This window comes from Neofelis nebulosa, chromosome 13 (genome assembly GCF_028018385.1).
Source record: "Neofelis nebulosa isolate mNeoNeb1 chromosome 13, mNeoNeb1.pri, whole genome shotgun sequence".
Taxonomy (NCBI): domain Eukaryota; kingdom Metazoa; phylum Chordata; class Mammalia; order Carnivora; family Felidae; genus Neofelis; species Neofelis nebulosa.
The window spans coordinates 63,078,110-63,097,122 of record NC_080794.1 but is presented as its reverse complement, the minus strand read 5'-3'; the positions used below and the strand labels follow the sequence as shown (position 1 = coordinate 63,097,122).

The window sequence follows — 19,013 nt, the reverse complement described above, 5'->3', positions numbered from 1 at the left end:
CGATCTCGCGGTCCGTGAGTTCGAGCCCCGCGTCAGGCTCTGGGCTGATGGCTCGGAGCCTGGAGCCTGTTTCCCATTCTGTGTCTCCCTCTCTCTCTGCCCCTCCCCCGTTCATGCTCTGTCTCTCTCTGTCCCAAAAATAAATTAAAAATGTTGAAAAAAAAAAAAAAAAAAAAAAAAGAAATATTAAGGGAGTGATCACAGGTCCCAATTCTGACCAGAAAAGATAGAAGGAAAGGGCTGCTGGAGGTTTCCAGGAAGGGTCCTCTTCATTCATATACAAGAGCACAGAAGGCCTGTTTCTCTCCTGTGGGACATGAGTGAGGATGCATGTAGCCCTAGTTGCTACTGGCTGCTGTTTCACAACAATTCAGTAAGCGGATGCTGTAGAAAACAGAGACAGAGATTCTCATCCTGACAGCCAATGTTGAACTTATTATGGTCCTTTACACCTGGACTTCTAGTCATGTGACCCAATAAACTATCTTATCATTTAAGTCAGTTTGACTGTCACTTATAATCCAAAGTCTCCTGATACTGTCTGAGAAGGAATACAGAGAAAATCAAGTTGATGATGAACACAACATGTCATCATTTCATTTTGTAGCCTAATCAGAAATTAACCTCAAAAAAAATAGCAAAATGAATCACTGTTATAAAGGAATATAGATCTTCAATGCAACTGGTAAGGCATTAAAACTATCAAATAATGGGGGGCCTGGGTGGCTCAGTCAGTTGGGCGTCCAACTTGAGCTCAAGTCATTATCTCACGGTTTGTGAGTTCAAGCCCCACATTGGGCTCACTGCTGTCAGTCTGTGAGCACAGAGCCCGCTTTGGATCTTCTGTTCCCCTCTCTCTGTCTCTCCCTCACTGCGCTCTCCCAAAAATAAGTATTAAAAAAATATATATGTATATCAAATAATTCAGATGTATTTTCTGTAAAAAAATAAAGGTATTCATATCTCACTGGATGGAATTAACAGTAAGTTAGACTTGACAGAAGAAAATACTAATGAACTGGAAGGCACAGCAATATAAAATATCCAGAAAGAAACACAGAGATAAAAAAGACTAAAAATAAATAAATAAATAAGCTGTGAAAAAGCTTCACATGGTTCAATATATATGTGATTGGAGACACCAAAGGAGAAGTGGAAGAGGAAAGGAAAAAATATTTGAAGAAATAGCGGTCAAAATTCTTCTGATTTTGATTAAAAAACATAAATCCATAGATCCAATTATGAGCATATCATAAGCAAAAGAACCATAAAGAAAACTACATCAAGGTACATTACAGTCAAATTGTTTGAAACCAGTGATAAAATCTAAAAAGCAGCCTGAGGAAAGTCACTTGATGTACAGAGAACAAGATTTAAAAATTATAGCAGACTTCTCCTCAGAAAGAATGTAAGTCAGAAGACAGTGTAACATTGTTTTTAAAGTAATGAAAGGAAAAAAAAAAGATCAACCTAGAGCTCCATACCCAATGAATTTCTTTTAAGTTTATTTATTTATTTTGAGAGAGACCGAGAAAGAGTGCACAAATGGGAGAGGGGCAGAGAGCAAGGGAGACAGCAGATCCAAAGCAGGCTCCATGTTGACAGCAGAGATTCTGATGCAGGGCTTGAACCCACAAACTGTGAGATCATGACCTGAGCTGAAGTCAGACACTTAACCAACTGAGCCACCTAGACACCCCCCAACAAATATTTTTAAAGAGAAAGCAAAATGACTTTTTTAGTCACAGAAGGTGAAAGAATTCACCAACCACAAACTCATACTACCAGACTTGTTAAAGGAAATCTATTAGACAAAATGAATATCCCACCAGGTAGGATATGAACTACACAGAAGAATGAAAAGGCCCAGAAATGGTAAATATACTAGCCTTTTTTTTCTTATTTTTGAAATCTCTTTAAAAGACAACTGAATGTTTAAAGCAAAAAATAACAATATATGGTGGAGTTCATAACATATGTAGAAGGAAGATGCATGACAATAATAGCACAAAGGCCTAGGGGTAAAGGTAAAGAGGTACACGGGAAGAGGAATTATATTACTTGAAGATAGATTATGGTAAATTAATGACGTATATTATAAACCATAAACCCTAAAGCAACCACTAAAATAAAAACAAAAATAAAAACAAAATCCCCAGAGTTATACCTACTAAGCCAACAAGAGATAAAATGGAATATTTAAAATGTATTCAATTTATCCTTTCTTAATAAAAGCCCTCGAGAAAGTTGGAATAGAAGGAACATACTTAAACCTCATAAAAGCCATTTATGAAAAGCCCACAGCTAATATCATCCTCAATGGGGAAAAACTGAGAGCTTTCCCCCTGAGATCAGGAACGCGACAGGGATGTCCACTCTCAACACTGTTGTTTAACATAGTGTTGGAAGTGCTAGCATCAGCAATCAGACAACAAAAGGAAATCAAAGGCATCAAAATTGGCAAAGATGAAGCCAAGCTTTCACTTTTTGCAGATGACATGATAATATACATGGAGAACCCGACAGACTCCACCAAAAGTCTGCTAGAACTGATACATGAATTCAGCAAAGTCTCAGCATACAAAATCAATGTACAGAAATCAGTTGCATTCTTATACACTAATAATGAAGCAACAGAAAGACAAATAAAGAAACTGATCCCATGCACAACTGCACCTAGAAGCATAAAATACCTAGGAATAAATCTAACCAAAGATGTAAAAGATCTGTATGCTGAAAACTATAGAAAGCTTATGAAGGAAATTGAAGAAGATATAAAGAAATGGAAAAACATTCCGTGCTCATGGGTTGGAAGAATAAATATTGTTAAAATGTCGATACCACCCAAAGCTATCTACACATTCAATGCAATCCCAATCAAAATTGCACCAGCATTCTTCTCAAAGCTAGAACAAGTGATCCTAAAATTCATATGGAACCACAAAAGGCCCCAAATAGCCAAAGTAGTATTGAAGAAGACCAAAGCAGGAGGCATCACAATCCCAGACTTTAACCTCTACTACAAAGCTGTAATCATCAAGACAGCATGGTATTGGCACAAAAACAGACACATAGACCAATGGAATAGAATAGAAACCCCAGAACTAGACCCACAAACGTATGGCCAACTCATCTTTCACAAAGCAGGAAAGAATATCCAATGGAAAAAAGACAGTCTCTTTAACAAATGGTGCTGGGAGAACTGGACAGCAACATGCAGAAGAATGAAACTAGACCACTCTCTTACACCATTCACAAAAATTAACTCAAAATGGATAAAGGACCTGACTGTGAGACAGGAAACCATCAAAACACTAGAGGAGAAAGCAGGAAAAGACCTCTCTGACCTCAGCCGCAGCAATTTCTTACTTGACACATCCCCAAAGGCAAGGGAATTAAAAGCAAAAATGAACTATTGGGACCTCATGAAGATAAAAATCTTCTGCACAGCAAAGGAAACAATTAACAAAACTAAAAGGCAACCAACGGAATAGGAAAAGATATTTGCAAATGACATATCGGACAAAGGACTAGTATCCAAAATCTATAAAGAGCTCACCAAAATCCACACCCGAAAAACAAATAACCCAGTGAAGAAATGGGCAGAAAACATGAATAGACACTTCTCTAAAGAAGACATCCAGATGGCCAACAGGCACATGAAAAGATGCTCAACATCGCTCCTCATCAGGGAAATACAAATCAAAACCACACTCAGATATCACCTCACGCCAGTCAGAGTGGCCAAAATGAACAAATCAGGAGACTATAGATGCTGGAGAGGATGTGGAGAAACAGGAACCCTCTTGCACTGTTGGTGGGAATGCAAACTGGTGCGGCCACTCTGGAAAACAGTGTGGAGGTTCCTCAAAAAATTGAAAATAGACCTACCCTATGACCCAGCAGTAGCACTGCTAGGAATTTACCCAAGGGATACAGGAGTATTGATGCATAGGGGCACTTGTACCCCAATGTTTATAGCAGCACTCTCAACAATAGCCAAATTGTGGAAAAAGCCTAAATGTCCATCAACTGATGAATGGATAAAGAAATTGTGGTTTATATACACAATGGAGTACTACAGGGCAATGAGAAAGAACGAAATATGGCCCTTTGTAGCAACATGGATGGAACTGGAGAGTGTGATGCTAAGTGAAATAAGCCATACAGAAAAAGACAGATACCATTTGTTTTCACTCTTATGTGGATCCTGAGAAACTTAACAGAAACCCATGGGGGAGGGGAAGGAAAAAAAAATGAGGTTAGAATGGAAGAGAGCCAAAGCATAAGAAACTCTTAAAAACTGAGAACTGAGGGTTGATGGGGGGGTGGGAGGGAGGGAAGGGTAGGTGATGGGCATTGAAGAGGGCATCTTTTGGGATGAGCACTGGGTGTTGTATGGAAACCAATTTGACAATAAATTTCATATATTAAAAATAAATAAATAAATAAATAAATAAATAAATAAATAAATAAATAAAATAAAATGTACTCAATTTAAAAGAAGGGAGAGAAAAAGGGAGAGCAAAGAGCAAGATGTGACAAGCAGAAAACAAACAGCAAGGCAGATTTAAACCTAAGCATAATCAATAATCACATGAAATGCAAATGGCCTAAACACTTCAAATAAAAGGCAGACATTCAGACTGGATAAAAAGCAGTTATTTATAAAAAGACTGGATAGATATAAAATATAAAGACATAAAGGCTAAAACTATAAGGATTGAAAAACATCTATAATGCTAACACTACTCAAAAGAAAGCTGAAGTAATTATATTAGTACCAGACTAGTAGATTTCAGGCCAAAAAATATAATCAAGGATAAAAACAGCCATTTAATAATGATAAAGGATCAGTTCATCAAGAATACGTAACAGTCCTAAACATTTATGCATCCATTAAGTCAGTCCACCAAAACAAGAATATAGAAAGACGCCTTTCATGGTTAAAATGCAACATCAGCATTCCTGAATCAAAAGTGAACCCTGCCAAAATGGAGCTTAAGATCTTCTTTATGTAATAAGTGGCATGCAATTTTACTAATCAAAGTGCAGTATTCCCCCAAAAGGGTCAAAGGTAGTACTGTGTGAAATGTCAAAATATTTATGACTTCAATGCCAAGTCTGATCAAAGTGATCTAAGGTTGACTCACCTTTCATATTGCCTATCTCGTGGCAATGAAGCACCCCAATGTCGAAAGTCCATGATTAACATAAGTAAAAGGAGGCAGGATATGAAGAAGAGTCCTAGGAATGCCACCCTCTGGCGGGGAAATGGGTTCACTGTGGGCACAGTGAAGTACCAGGAGGCTGGGCAGAGGTAGGAAAAACTGATCCTGAAATGAGACAAACATTAGTAAGAAAAGTCTCTACATCTGAGTGCCAAAAAAAAAAAAAAAAAAAAAAAAAAAGGCTTTTAAACTGTATTAAAGCCCTTCCTGATAAAGGCAAAAATTTATGCCACCACCAGTCTATAGAAGTTCTTTTAGTCTCAAATTTTAGAAAAGGACCTATATGATTCATGGTGCTTCTACTATAAATCAGAAAAGCCTTATCTTCTCTTTTCCCAATGTCTGCACTTTTGGGTATAATTCAAAGAATTACAGTTCTCATGTTTATGAAAAGATCACTAGTCTCCCTGGTCAACCTCACAACATTGAAGAATCAGAGCAACTACAACATTCCCACCAAGAATGATGTCAAAAAACTGGATAATCTGTATATTTATTCAACTAATTAAAAAATATTTTAATAGGTAATATATGCACATGAAACAAGTTTAAAAGGATATATAGTGAAAAATGAGTCTTTTGCCTTAACCTAGCATTTCCTACTGAAAGGCAAGCACTGCTACCCTGTCTCTACGTATATTTCCAGGGGTATTCTATGTTTACACGAGCATAAATATATATCAGATATGACAATATGCATGTGTGTATCTCATTCCTCTGGTTTTACACCATACCTATTGTTCTGCATCTTTCCCCACTTACTCTATTTGACAACTGTTCCATTTGGTACATGTAGATCCACATTAATCTTTTCTGGAAGTTCCAGAGTATCACACCATATGGATATACATATTCAACTATGAATCTCACTTCCTATATTGATTCAAAAGGACCTCGGTCTACTTTCAAACAAACAAACAAAATCTTTGTTTAACCTCCTCAAAAAGCACACAGCCTCACTCAAATGGAAATCTGAAAGAACATTACATTTTAGCACTTTCCAGAGCTGAGCAAGCACTCAGTCTACCACCCTGGGGTTATGGGCTAGAAACTATGGTAGCATTTGCCTAAAAAAAAAAAAAAAAAAAGTAACTTTGATCTTCTCCCCATCCATCCGAGGAAGCTGCAAAGTCCAGATGCAGCAGTAGGGCAAACCTCACTTGTAAAAACCTCCCAGGGCCCCTCAACCTATCTGCCACCCCCAACTGAGCCCCTAGCTGAGGAGAAAATGTGCAGCCTTACCTAGCCATGGGATCCCTTCAGTGGTCTCAGTGCCTGTCACCTCCTTTTCTTTTTGCCCTGAGAAATGGGTCTCCTTGTCTCAGGCATCTCCTAAGTCTGCAGCCTGTTAAGAGTTCGTTGGGTTTCAGGCTTACCTCCAGCAGTGCCCACAGGACTAGACTTCCGAGGGAAGGCCAAGGCGCCCACCCACCTACTCCAGATGCGTCCGCTCTTGTTCCTGGGGCCCAGCTGACTCTAAGCCGGCTCCCGGGGAGCCGGGCATTCTCGAGGAACCGGCGCTCCCCCGGTGGCGGGGGTTGGAAGACCCACTTCCCCTCCCCGCCTCTCCCAGCCCCGCGGCCCTCCCGCGCTCGCACTCACGGGTCGAGAGTCCCGCAGTCTCCCCTGGCACCGTCCCGCTCGGTTCAGAGCGGTTCCCCAAGGCCTTTAGACCAGCCGGAAAAAACCTTGGGCGGGCGGCGGCGCCACGTCCCCAAGGAAACCGCAGGGAGCCAATGACTGACAGGAGAACCGCGAAGAAGAGCCCACCCTCCACCCAGCTGGAGCAGCCTGCGAACTTGCTCCGCCAGCCCCACGTCCTTTCGCCAGAGTGGCCAATCCCCAAGAACGTTCGGCCTCTAATCCCCGCCCCGGGATTTCGAGCGCGTCCAATCCGGAAGGGCGTCGTGCCGTAGCTCCGCCTCGATAGACCGGCGTTGGGCGCACAGGTGAGCTGTGTCGAGCGGTGGGTGGACCCTCTGCGCCAGCTACGCTCTCGGCGGTGGTGCTGTTTTTTAGCTGGTTGCTTTCTACGTTGCCGCTTCCAGAATTGTGCAGCTCGGGTGGGTGGATCTTGGAGTGGCCGCGAGAGAAGTGCATCCCTTTCCCACAACCAGTTGGAGGTATTGTGTCCACCAGCCCTGATCTCCGGAATCAAACCTTCGCTATAGCCTCCTAGACTCGTGCCCTGGCCTCTTTGTCTTGTCCTGTTAGAGAAGCATAAACTGGAGACCACATCGTCTATACCGAATCGCTTATATCTATTCATTCAGCATTCATTGAATGTTTGTGTGCCATACATGAGCCGCTGTGCCCCTGCTCTCCCGGACCTTACAGTAACACAAACAAAGGTAATGTTTCCTTAATGTTTTTCCTCCTTGCTTACACCAGCCGTTTCTCTCATTTCCAGGAGGGAGCCGTTTGTACAGGATAAAGTCCAAGTGCTTACAAATGTGGCTTATACGTGGCAGTCCACGACCCTCCCATGCAGCTTCTGCTTTTCACCTCCCTTATTATGCCTCAGAAACGCACATCTGTCTGGGGCTTCTGCTCTCTTAAGTTTTGCTCATTCGACCTCCTCCACCCTTCCATCTGCCTCGAATATCCTTCCCCCAACTTAGCCAAGCCAACGCATACTCATCCCTTACTACTCTCAATTTAAGGGTCACCTCCCCTAAAAGTTTTACTTGACCTACAACCCCGTCATATATACCTATTGTTTCTCTTGCCACATTGAATTACAATTTATGTGTCTGTCTGTTCCAATAGAATATGCTTGAAGGCAGAGACTATCTGCTTCCACAGCAATGCTGGGCACTGCCTGGCACACAACATAGCTAATATATGACAAGTAAGTGAATGACTGGAAATAAATGAAGACCACCCAAATGAGATTAAAAAGAAAAAAAAAGAGGCTATTTATTCTACACCTGCTATAGAAGGCAGTTAACCACCATCACTCATGTCTGGCAGAGACCCAAAGGCTGTCAGGGGAATGGGAAAGCTTAAACTGAAGAAAAAAAAAAAGAAGAAAGAAAGGTTTCATGCATGCTCTGACTTGAGAGTGTTAGCATGGGGAAGGCGGTGGTGGGCTTACTAGGAGCAGGGCTTCTTATGTGATTGTGGAGAACATATTTGGCTTTCTCATATTTGGTCCTGAGTTAGAAGGTAGGGAAGAGAATTGAACAGTAGTGAGAACTCTGGGATGATTGCTGTAGAGGTTATAGGTCACAATTCTAATCGTCATATATGGTCTGACATTGTCCAGTTTGTATGTTCAGGCTCTCCCCACTATTGTTTTTTTACCTCCTTTACTCTGCCAGCCTGGATGGGCTTCCTAACTTGCCTTTCTCCCTTCAATTCTTGGTTCTCTTTTCTTTGTCTTTCAATCCCTACTCTGCTTCAGGTGTTATATTTTATCGGGGCCCCCAGAAATCACATTGGGTAGAATAGTTTCATAAAGTTAGGATTAACTGCAGAATCATACAAATATCAGATATTTTTATTATGCCAGAGCCTGGTTCAGGTAGACATGGGGAAAAAATTAACAAATGTTTGGAATATATATTTTTTAATTCTCTTTTTTTAAGTTTTACTTATTTAAGCAATCTCTCCACCCAACATGGGGCTCAAACTCACGACCCTGAGATCGAGTCACGTGCTCTTCTGAATGAGCCAGGCAGGTACCCTATATTTTTTTAATTCTTCAGTTTGCCTGCCAACTGTGTAGTATTGTCTAACCTATGTATATTTCAAACTCCAGTGGTCCACTAAACAGGTATTGTTGAGTGGAATGGAGTTCCTATTTATGTTATGTTTTAAACAGTAATTAATTCATGTGATTTATGAACTATATTAACTTAGAGCTTGAAGGTACATTGAAACATCTTATAACTTACATTTCATAACTACTGTTATAAAACAGAAAGAAACCTACATTTTAATCCCAACATCTCATTATACTTTCTTTGCCCATTTCGTTTGGATAATACTTCCTTCAGTAAGGCCATATGCATTCAGTAATTTGTAGAGCATGATTCTTTACGAAAGCCCACAATGCTTATCTGATTAACAGCTCACAGGGCTGAGTTCTGAGGTTTCCAGTCAGGAGGCCAAAAAAAGTAGGTTGAGATCACTTCCCCATCTCATTTGCTGTAACTCTCAACATGTTGAAACCAATTACAGAAATCCGTATTTCAAAACAGGTCTTTAACTGCTTTTTAAAGACTTGTCTACAATTACATTTACAATTTTCTCAAGAAGTCCTTGATTTCTTGACCCAGGTGTGAGTAAAATCAGCCAAACCAGTCCCACGCTCAGTATCAGTTGTCTATATCACTTTATTTCTTCTTAGTTCTTCTTCATTCCATACTCCATCCTGCCCTAATCTCTAAAGGAGTTGAAGTATTGTGATCTTCAATCTCCCTTCCAAGTTTACTCATCTTTCTTCGTGTGCCGTGTAGACACCTCATTGTCCACAACCAAACTCATAGTCTCTCCACTCTTACTTTATCCACCCAAACCTCCTCCAGTCATATTCTAACTTTGATGAACTACTGTGTGATTCACCCAAGCAGAAATTTGCAAGTCATTTTAGGATTTCTTCCTTCTACTTCCTTTCTGCTGTAGGAGAGCAAAATTTGCCACCCCAAAATGTGTCTCTTTCACATGTGGATTATTTTATGCTGATTATTTTTAACAGAAGACTCGGGAAGAACTTTTCAAAATCCCACCCCCCCCCCCCAACTGCCTAAAAGAATTTGGAGAGAGGACCTGCTCCAGGACGGGAGCTATCAGCATAAATAACTACAGTATAATATGAACCAGGTGTGGTAGAGAGGAACTTAGCAAAGTCTGTTTATTAGAATTCCTCTCTGTGTCCCATTTTTTCTGTGTGGCCCAGCAAACATTTGTTTACCAAACATTTACTCTTTTTCATCTTCCTGTGAATTGTCCTCCTTCCCTTTGACGTCCCAACTCAGAATGGCATAGAAGCCTCAATTGCCTGACTACCTGTGGGCCTCACAGTCTCATAGGATCCCTATATGTATGTAATTAAATTTGATTTTCTACTGTTAATCTGTCTCATGTCAATTTAATTCTTATATCAGCCAAAAGAATCTTGAAGGGAATAGAAAAATTTTTCCTCCACAACACCTATTTCATCCAGTTAGTGACTAGTTGTTCTTAATTCAAATGCCCAAAATCCTCTGCAAAATCTTCTGATGAAGCGTTCTAGCTGGTGGCCCTGCATCCAGGCTCATGCCTCTCCTTAGTGCCCCTTCATTCTGATATAGTGAAATATAATCATGCTAATTCCTATTTTAAAATCCTTGTGTTTCCCCATCCCAATGGGATACAGTTCAGTTTCCTTGGCATGGTGTAGCAGATTCTGCTAACTGCCTACCCAAAAAGCCAACAATCTCTCTTCCACATTATTAACAGAATCCCAATTTTATTCTTGTAACCATACTGCTATGCTTGGCCATATGCTTGAAGAGTACTAGGCTCCAGTCCCAGCCAGAAGGAGTAAACCGTGAAGGGTCTAAGTCAATCATGGTGTTCCACTCCCTAACCAAATATTGAGCCTGGGCATATGATGCAATTCTAACCAAGGATACTGAAGGGAAGCCAGCTGTTGGGAGGAATGGGAGGAGGGAAAACATTTCTGGGAGAGGTTTTCCCCAACTTAAAAAGATTATAAAAAGTTGACATAATGAGAATGAGAAGAGAAAGCCCCTTTTCTACCCCCAGAAGAAATCTTTTTTTTTTTATATGAAATTTATTGTCAAATTGGTTTCCATACAACACCCAGTGCTCATTCCAACAGGTGCCCTCCTCAATACCCATCACCGACCCTCCCCTCCCTCCCACCCCCCATCAACCCTCAGATTGTTCTCAGTTTTTTTAACATTTATTTATTTTTGAGACAGAGAGAGACAGAGCATGAACGGGGGAGGGGCAGAGAGAGAGGGAGACACAGAATCGGAAGCAGGCTCCAGGCTCTGAGCCATCAGCCCAGAGCCCCACGCGGGGCTCAAACTCACGGACCGCGAGATCATGACCTGAGCTGAAGTCGGATGCTCAACCGACTGAGCCACCCAGGCACCCCATCAGTTTCTAAGAGTCTCTTATGGTTTGGCTCCCTCCCTCTCTTTCTTTTTTCTTCCTTCCCCTCCCCCATGGGCTTATCCCCAGAAGAAATCTTAAGGATATGATGGCTGGAGCTTCTGTAAGCATCTTACAACCATAAGGTGGGGGGGGGGGGGTGTGTGCGGGTCAGGAGTTGTGGGAAGCCTGGGAATAACAGAATAGAAACACAGAAAAATCCTGGGTGCTTGGTAACATCATTAACATCATTGCTAACTTAACCAACCCAGGAGCAGCCCTACCTATGGACTTATTATTTGAGATACTAAATTCACTCCTGCTCTTACTTTTTAAGTCAGTTGAATCAGGGAGTTCTGTCACCTGTACTCTACTAACTGATATATGTGGCTTCCACTGCGTGATATGATCTAGCCCCCAACATCCTCTGAACTCCCCAGCAGGTATTCTCACCCACAGCCCTGACATATTTAGTTCTCAGAATTATGCCTTCTCTTACCTTTGAGCCTCTGTACTTGCTATTGCTTCTGAATAAATGACTTTCTTTCACTTCTTTACCAAATGAAGTCCTACTTATTCTTCAAAACTCAGCCCACATGTCACCTGTGAGCTCCCCCAGTGAGCCTAGGGGTTTCTTTTGTACCACTGCTGCTCTTGTACCACTTTGCTCATGGATGTTTCTATCAGAGCAAGAATAATTGTTTTAAAAGCTGGCAGCTGTGTGAGTGGACTTGGTACCAGTTGGCCTGGTAGGAAGACAGAGTAGCTAGGTTTTGGAGCTTAAAGGGTATGTTTGGTTATGGAAAGTAGGGTCCCCTGGGTTTAGCCTGGATGGGAGAGGTTTAGACCAAGAAGACTCTAGTTACTCTGCATAATAAAATACAGGATTTTAAGCATTCCCTCTAGAGACTAGGTTTGGTGAGCCCTAGTAAGAGAAAAGAAAAATACATGAAAAAAAAGGGGGGACCTGTGCAAGGTGCCCATAGACAAGAATGAAGAGAATGGCCCATGAGGGAGTTTCTGCATTATTTTTCTATAGCAGCATCACAAATTACCCCCAAACCTGGCAGCTTAAAACAACAATAAGCATGATTATCTCTCACAGTCTCCATGGATCAGGAATTCGGGAGCAGTTCCGCTCAGGGTCTCTCATGAGGTGGCAATAAAGATGTCAGTTGGGGTCATGTGAAGTCTTATCTAGGGCCAAGGGATATATTTCTAATATGGCATACGTACATGCCTGGCAAGAGGGGATTGGCTGTTGGTGGGAGGCCACAATTCCTCTCCACATGGACTCTCCCAGGGGTGCTTGAGTGTCCTCATGAAACAGCAGCTGGCAGCTCCCTTCTCCCAGAGCCAGCCGAAAATAAGTGCCAGGTAAAAACTCCACCCCTTTTATTACCTAGCCTCAGAAGTCAAGTGTCTTCACTTCTGCTAATATTGTTTGTTAAAAGCCAGCCCACATTCAAGGGGAGGGCCATTAGGCTCCACCTTCTGAAGGCAAAACTATCAATTTTCAGACATATTTTTAAATCAGCACAGTTCCCAAAGCGAGGTGGTCAGGGGAATTTCAGATAATATTGTTGACTTCTAGGGTTCAGCTCTGAGTTCCGTGCTATGTTATAATCCTCTCCATGACCCCATACTTTCAGCAAAAGTCTGAAGACACTATAGCCATGTGTTGGAGTACTTTGAGGGATGAAGGCATAGCAGTGCAAAAAGATAATAGCAACTGCAGGATGTGAATTAACAAGGAGGATGATTGAAAAGTTGACAGAGGCAGGAAATCAATGGCACAGGTCATTGAGAGAAGTGAAAGGCTACTCTTCAGAGATGTCAGCAAGAGAGGTGGGGGGCAGTATGGCAAACTCGAAAATGCCCACCGTACTTGCGATGGAGGCATGGGTATTGATCCCCAACTCTTGGTATCCATTCCAGTTTGGATGTGGGCACCTTATCCAGGCCTAGCCCCTGTGCATTTGAGGATTCCGACTCCACCACTGGCTCTAGGGGTGGGACATGCAAAATTATGCAAAATCCCATCCCTTGGCCACAGCCATTTTTGTCAGGAGTGGCCAGATAGTTAAATTCCAGACAAAGAAATGTTTGCTGGGACAAATAAAAAAAATTATTGGCTTTCCTAAGAGAGTGTTTGAGGGAGCAATTCTCTCTCTGCCCCACCCCCTCCACTCCCTAGATTGTTGATGACATGATTGAGTCAAACCAAACCTGAATTCCATTCTGTCTCTGGACATCCAGTTATATGAGCTAACAAATATCTTTTATTGTTTAAGTCAGTATGAAATGAGTATTATTTTTTCCATTTTTTTTTTTGTATGTTGGATAATTTTCACAACTAAAACGTAGAGAGAAAACTGTATTAGATAACATTTTTCAACTACCAGGCTGGCAAAAATTAAAATGTCTGATAATACACTGTTAGCAAAGGGGTAAAAACCCTTCCATTCTTCCAGATCCTTAGGCCCAAAATCTTGGAGTTATCCTTAATCTGTGCCTTGCTCCTGTTGGCACTACTTTAAAAATGTGTCCAGAATCTAGCCATCGCTCACTAACCTCATTGCCACACCCTGGTCCAAACTACTATTATTTCTTCCTGAAATATTGCGTTAGCCTCCTGACTAATCTTTCTGTATCTATCCTTGCCCCCACAGGCTATGCTGAATGCTGCAACTGGTGTGATCCTCTCAAGCATAAGCCAGGTCATGTCACTCCTCCAAACTCTCCAGTAGCTTCTCATCTCAGAGTAAAAGCCCTAGTCCTCATAACCTACAACACGCACACCTCTTAACTCTCAAACCTCATTTCTCACTGTTATTCCCTTCGCTTACTTTACTTTAGCCACATGGGCCTCCTTACTGTTTCGAGAACATAATAGGTCCTTTGTTCCTTTACATTTTTTGTAATTTCTGTTCCCTTCTCCAGAGTTATTATAATCTGCTCTCCCTACCTAGTGCCTTGCTGTCTTCAGTCCTTATTGAAATATTTATTTCTCGGTGAGACTCACCCTAACTATTCTATTTAAAATGGTAACTGTCCTTCCCACCCACATTTCCTACATCACCATTTTACATACAGTATGTTTTACTTATTGGTTTACTGTCTGTCTCCTTACAACTTGAATATAATCTCCATCAGAACAGGAGTTTGGCTCTAAAAATGAATAAGGAAACTCTTTATGTACTGATATGAGAATACCTCAAAGAAATATTGTTAAATAAAGAACTGACAGCTAGTGAAATACCTCATAAAACATATAAAAACTAACTTGAAATAGATCATAGTCTTAAAAGTAAGAGCTAAAACTGCAAAGCCTGTAAAGGAAAAAAAATAGGAAATCTTACTGACCTTGAGTTTAACAAAGATTTCATAGATTCAACAGCGAAAGCAAGATCCACAAAAGTAACTTAAAAAATTGGTCTTCATTCAAACCAAGATCTGCTCTTCAAGAGACACTGCTAAGAGAATAAAAAGATGAGCCACACACTGGGAGAGAAAATAACGGCAGATCATATATCTGATAAAGGACTTGTATCTAGAACATAAAAAGAATCCTCAAAACTGAATAATAAGGAAACAACCCAATTATAAACAGAAGATTTAGACACTTAACAAAAAAAAAGATATACAGATGGCAAATAAGCACACGAGATGTTCAACATCATTAGTCATGAGGGGCATGGAAATTAAAACTACAATGAGATACCACTACATACCCACTAGAACGGCTATAATCAAAAAGACAATAATTGCCAAGAATGTGGTACCATGTGCTACCATGTCATGAGGACCCTTAGCATCTTTCTGGAGAGGCCCATGTGGAGGGGAACTGAGGCCTCCTGCCAACAGGCAGTATTAACTTGACAGTTGTGTGAGTGAGTCATCGTGGACATGGATTCTCCAGCCCCAGTCAAGCCTTCATGTAACCTGCAGACCCTGCCGACAACCTGACTACAACTTCCTGAGATACTCCCAGTCCTAATCACTCATCTAAACTACTATCAAATTCCTCACCTACAGAAACTGATAATAAATGTGTATTGCTGTTTTAAGCCACTATGCTTTGTAGTACTTTGTCCCAGAGCAGTGGATAACTAATATACAACCACATAGGATTAAAAGAAATAATATATACATTAGCTGGCACACAGTAAGCCCTTCCTAAAAGTTCACTGTTATCGTTGTTGTGTAAGGCATGCATGGGTTTGTTCTCACCAGCAAATGCAAGTTTCTTGCAGAGGAGGACTTCAGTTCATTCCTTTTTTTGCACTCTCTGCCTCTCATCCTTTTTAATCCCTCAGCACGGTGCTGGGCTTAAAGCAACAGAAGCCCACTAAGTAACTCAAAGGGAAGGATTGAAATCCAAAGGTGAAACAGTTTTACCTTTGTTACTATAAGGATAACTTTCCACTACCTAAAATATTTGATTATCTCTTTTAGTGCAGTTAATGTAAATTCCTGGGCTTTTATATGTTAGTTTGTAATGAGTAAGCTGTAAAAGCAAGGAAGACTACGGGATGAAGGGGAAAGATTTGGTTAATTAAAAAGAGACAATGAAAAATCAAGGATTGGGTAAGGCAGAAGACCAGTTAAGAGGGTCAGCAATGTAGGATGCCTGGGTGGCTCAGTTGGTTAAACATCTGACTTGATCTTTGGCTCAGGTCATGAGTTTGCAGTTTGTGAGTTCGAGCCCCGCGTTGAGCTCTGTGCTGACAGTGCAGAGCCTGCTTAGGATCCTCTCTCTCTCTGCCCTGCCTCTGCTCATGTGCTCTCTCTCTCTCTCTCAAAATAAATAAATAGACTTTAAAAAAATGGGGGTGGGTGGGCAGGGAGATGCCTGTAGTAAAAAAGAGTAAAAATGGGAATCACACCTGGAGGACAGCCAGGAAAATCACACTGATAAATCAGGACTTCAGTGTTCATGGGTTTGAGGCCCACATCAGCAGCCACAACTTGTTTGTTGATAATGATGGTGTTGTTTTTATTGTTGGTAATGTTGTTGCCTCCATAACTGTGGCTAGTTACTTTGAGAATATATCCCATATTTATGAAAGATTCAAAGCCACAGAGCAGTAAAAATACATCATATCTACTTAGATAAATACCCCAAGCTTCATCCCTTGCTGCCAGCTTATCTTCTTTGTATGTCATGGATAATAGACCATTACATTCTCTGATAATATTCAAGGAAAGTTTTGCAATTCTAGCCATTTTATTTAAGGAATTAAAGATCTTTAAATCTATTCTTTATGGTACAAAGTGCATACAATAATTGAGGGCACACATGACATGGACCCAAAGTACAGATATTATTGTTAGGAGAAAAAAGAAGGCTTATTTGTGAGGTATCCCACATTTGGTGCTCTAGTCTAGCAACAGGTTATGCAAACAAGCAAATGGCGTGGTCATCTTGGTTTCTTGCTTGGCAGCTAGGTGACATGTTGCCAGTGATTTCTGTGATGGCTAGATGACAGTCAAAAAGTAAAATCAGGTAATTATAATGATAGTAATAGTAATCAACCTTTGCTGAGTTCCAACTATATACTGATATTAGAGTAACAACTTTATTCTTTCTCTGATTGAAACCTCAAACAATCCAAAAAAATACATGTGATTACCATTTTACAGAAGACATAACTGAAGTTTAGATCATGTCATGGAACTTCAGCTACCCTGTGCTACCCTCCTGCTTCTCATTTTCTGACAATTGTGACCAAGGTAAAGTCAGGATGAGTCAGAGATAAGGCTCTTGTTTCTAACTTAAAAAAAAAAATAATTTTAACTAACTCTATTTTGGTGGTTTATTACCTTGATCTAGAAAGGCAACAGACTGTGGTTAAGTTTTCAGACTAGTGTTTGAGACCTGGTTTCATCACTTACTAGCTGTGTGGTCTTGAAGAAGTCATATTCACTTAATTTCATTTTCTTATCCATAAAGTAAGAATAATAACTCAACTTTCAGGGTTGCTGCCCTCAATCTTTCTTCACAGCAGCCACAGCGACCTTTTCAAAATCCAAAGTGGACCATGTTATCTCACTTCAACTTAAAATTCTGCAGTGAGATCCCATTTTTCTTAAGATATAAACTGATCCCCTTAACATGACTTTCAGAGCCTCTCGTGGTCTGGCCCCTAATTAACCCCAGGCTCATCTCAAAACTATGCTTCCCCCTGCCCCAAGTCATTTGGCCTAATCCTCTAATTACAGGACTTAGGCAGTATGACGTTCTCCTTGTCCAGAAGGCTTTGCCTCCCTTACCCTTTTTGCCCCCCACCCATCTGACTTCGCTTAATTAACTCTTCTCATCTTTAAGATCCTATTTCAAATGTGATAATAAACCTTTACAAGTAGTAACAGGGGCTCTCTTTCCAGCCCTGGCTCCTGAACTCACTGTAGGGCTGTTGCTTCCAAGAGTGCTTCCCAGAATTAATGCCAAGATCAGGAAAGGGATGAGTTTTGCGAGCACCCTGTTGGGTGGCGTCCCTGGCCACAAATGCCAGGACACCTGGGAGAGTTAGGCCTTGGGCTGGAGGGAGCTAGTGAGGGTACTGGAACTTGCTGGATGAGTCATTGCCACCACCTAAGGGGAGACATAGCAGCTCAGGCCTAAGATCCACAAATGTCTCATTCATTTTTTATTCAAATAAGTGTTACCAAGTACTCACAGAGTTTGAAGTGCAATGCTATTCTGAAGATATAAAGAGGCGGGGGGGGGGGGGAAGAAAGTTAAAAGATGCTCCTGCCCTGATGGGGTTTACCATCTATTGTGATATAGACATTAATGAAATAACTTTATACACATATGCAAAATTACAACTATCTAAGTTCTACAAAGTAGAGGACCTGAGGCATGTGATGGGGGAACTGATCAGTCTGGGGCATCAGGAAAATAATGATTGAATTGGACTATGAAAACAATATCAGATTTTGATGAATAATTACCTACACAAAAAGTAAAATTTTACTGGAATATACCTCTTAGTAGATGGATGGGGCTTTTAGAACATTTTAGATTACATCATGGATCATTAGATGACTATTATTTTTTGGTAGAGTGAGATGGAGTCCATCACCAATTCTTTTCCTATTTTTTGTTATTATAGGTAAGTATCAAGAAACCTTTTTACATAAATAAGCGAATGCAAGCAAAACAAAACAAAACAAAAACCAGGTAAGTGAATGAATGGAATTTTGCCAAATCTTTGTCACAATTTTTCCATCTCCTTAAATTTTGTTAAAGGGTTAGGAACTATCTCATTTGCAAAAGGACATGTTACTCAATTGAGTAATCTCTTTCTCAGTCTCTGGAAATAACACCAAAGCCAAGTGACTTATCAAGTGACTATTAATTGTTCTTGTTTCTCTGTCACTTAAAGCCATTCTGGTTTTGGAGCTAAAAACCCCAAAACATTGGTTGTGTTTCATAATTTTTCTTGTTGATTGCAAACAAAGACCTGTATCAATTATTTAGGTCATGCTAAAGTCCCTTAAGAAGACATTATAGATGGGTAGAAATTAGAAAAATATTATATGTAGATTTGTAATTTCAAGATTTAAACAGTAAGTTTAAAATTATTTGACAGAATTAAAAGGACATCTGAGGAGACTTTTGAAAAAATTTTTAATGTTTATTTTTGAGAGAGACAGAGACAGAGA

The 19,013-nt window shown here is 40.6% G+C and overlaps 1 protein-coding gene and 1 long non-coding RNA gene across 3 annotated transcripts in view; one reads left to right on the top strand and one right to left on the bottom strand.

Annotated features, from left to right (window-relative positions):
* ENTPD7 (ectonucleoside triphosphate diphosphohydrolase 7) overlaps window positions 1-6,979 on the bottom strand; it is a 52,726-nt gene extending 45,747 nt beyond the window's left edge. The window contains exons 1-3 of one of the 2 annotated variants that reach the window (XM_058697435.1): window positions 6,834-6,979; window positions 6,474-6,576; window positions 5,154-5,336 (exon numbers count right to left, since the gene is read on the bottom strand). In XM_058697435.1, coding sequence (XP_058553418.1) covers window positions 5,154-5,336; window positions 6,474-6,481 — 191 coding nt within the window. In that variant the 5' untranslated portion in view covers window positions 6,482-6,576; window positions 6,834-6,979. The remainder of the gene's footprint in view (window positions 1-5,153; window positions 5,337-6,473; window positions 6,577-6,833) is intronic. The other variant, XM_058697436.1, reaches the window with a different exon arrangement.
* A 152-nt stretch (window positions 6,980-7,131) lies between these two features.
* On the top strand, window positions 7,132-15,414 carry LOC131493208 (uncharacterized). Its single transcript, XR_009252515.1, has 2 exons — window positions 7,132-7,582; window positions 14,012-15,414. It is a non-coding gene; the product is annotated as an uncharacterized LOC131493208 (long non-coding RNA).
* The last annotated feature ends 3,599 nt before the right edge of the window (window positions 15,415-19,013 follow it).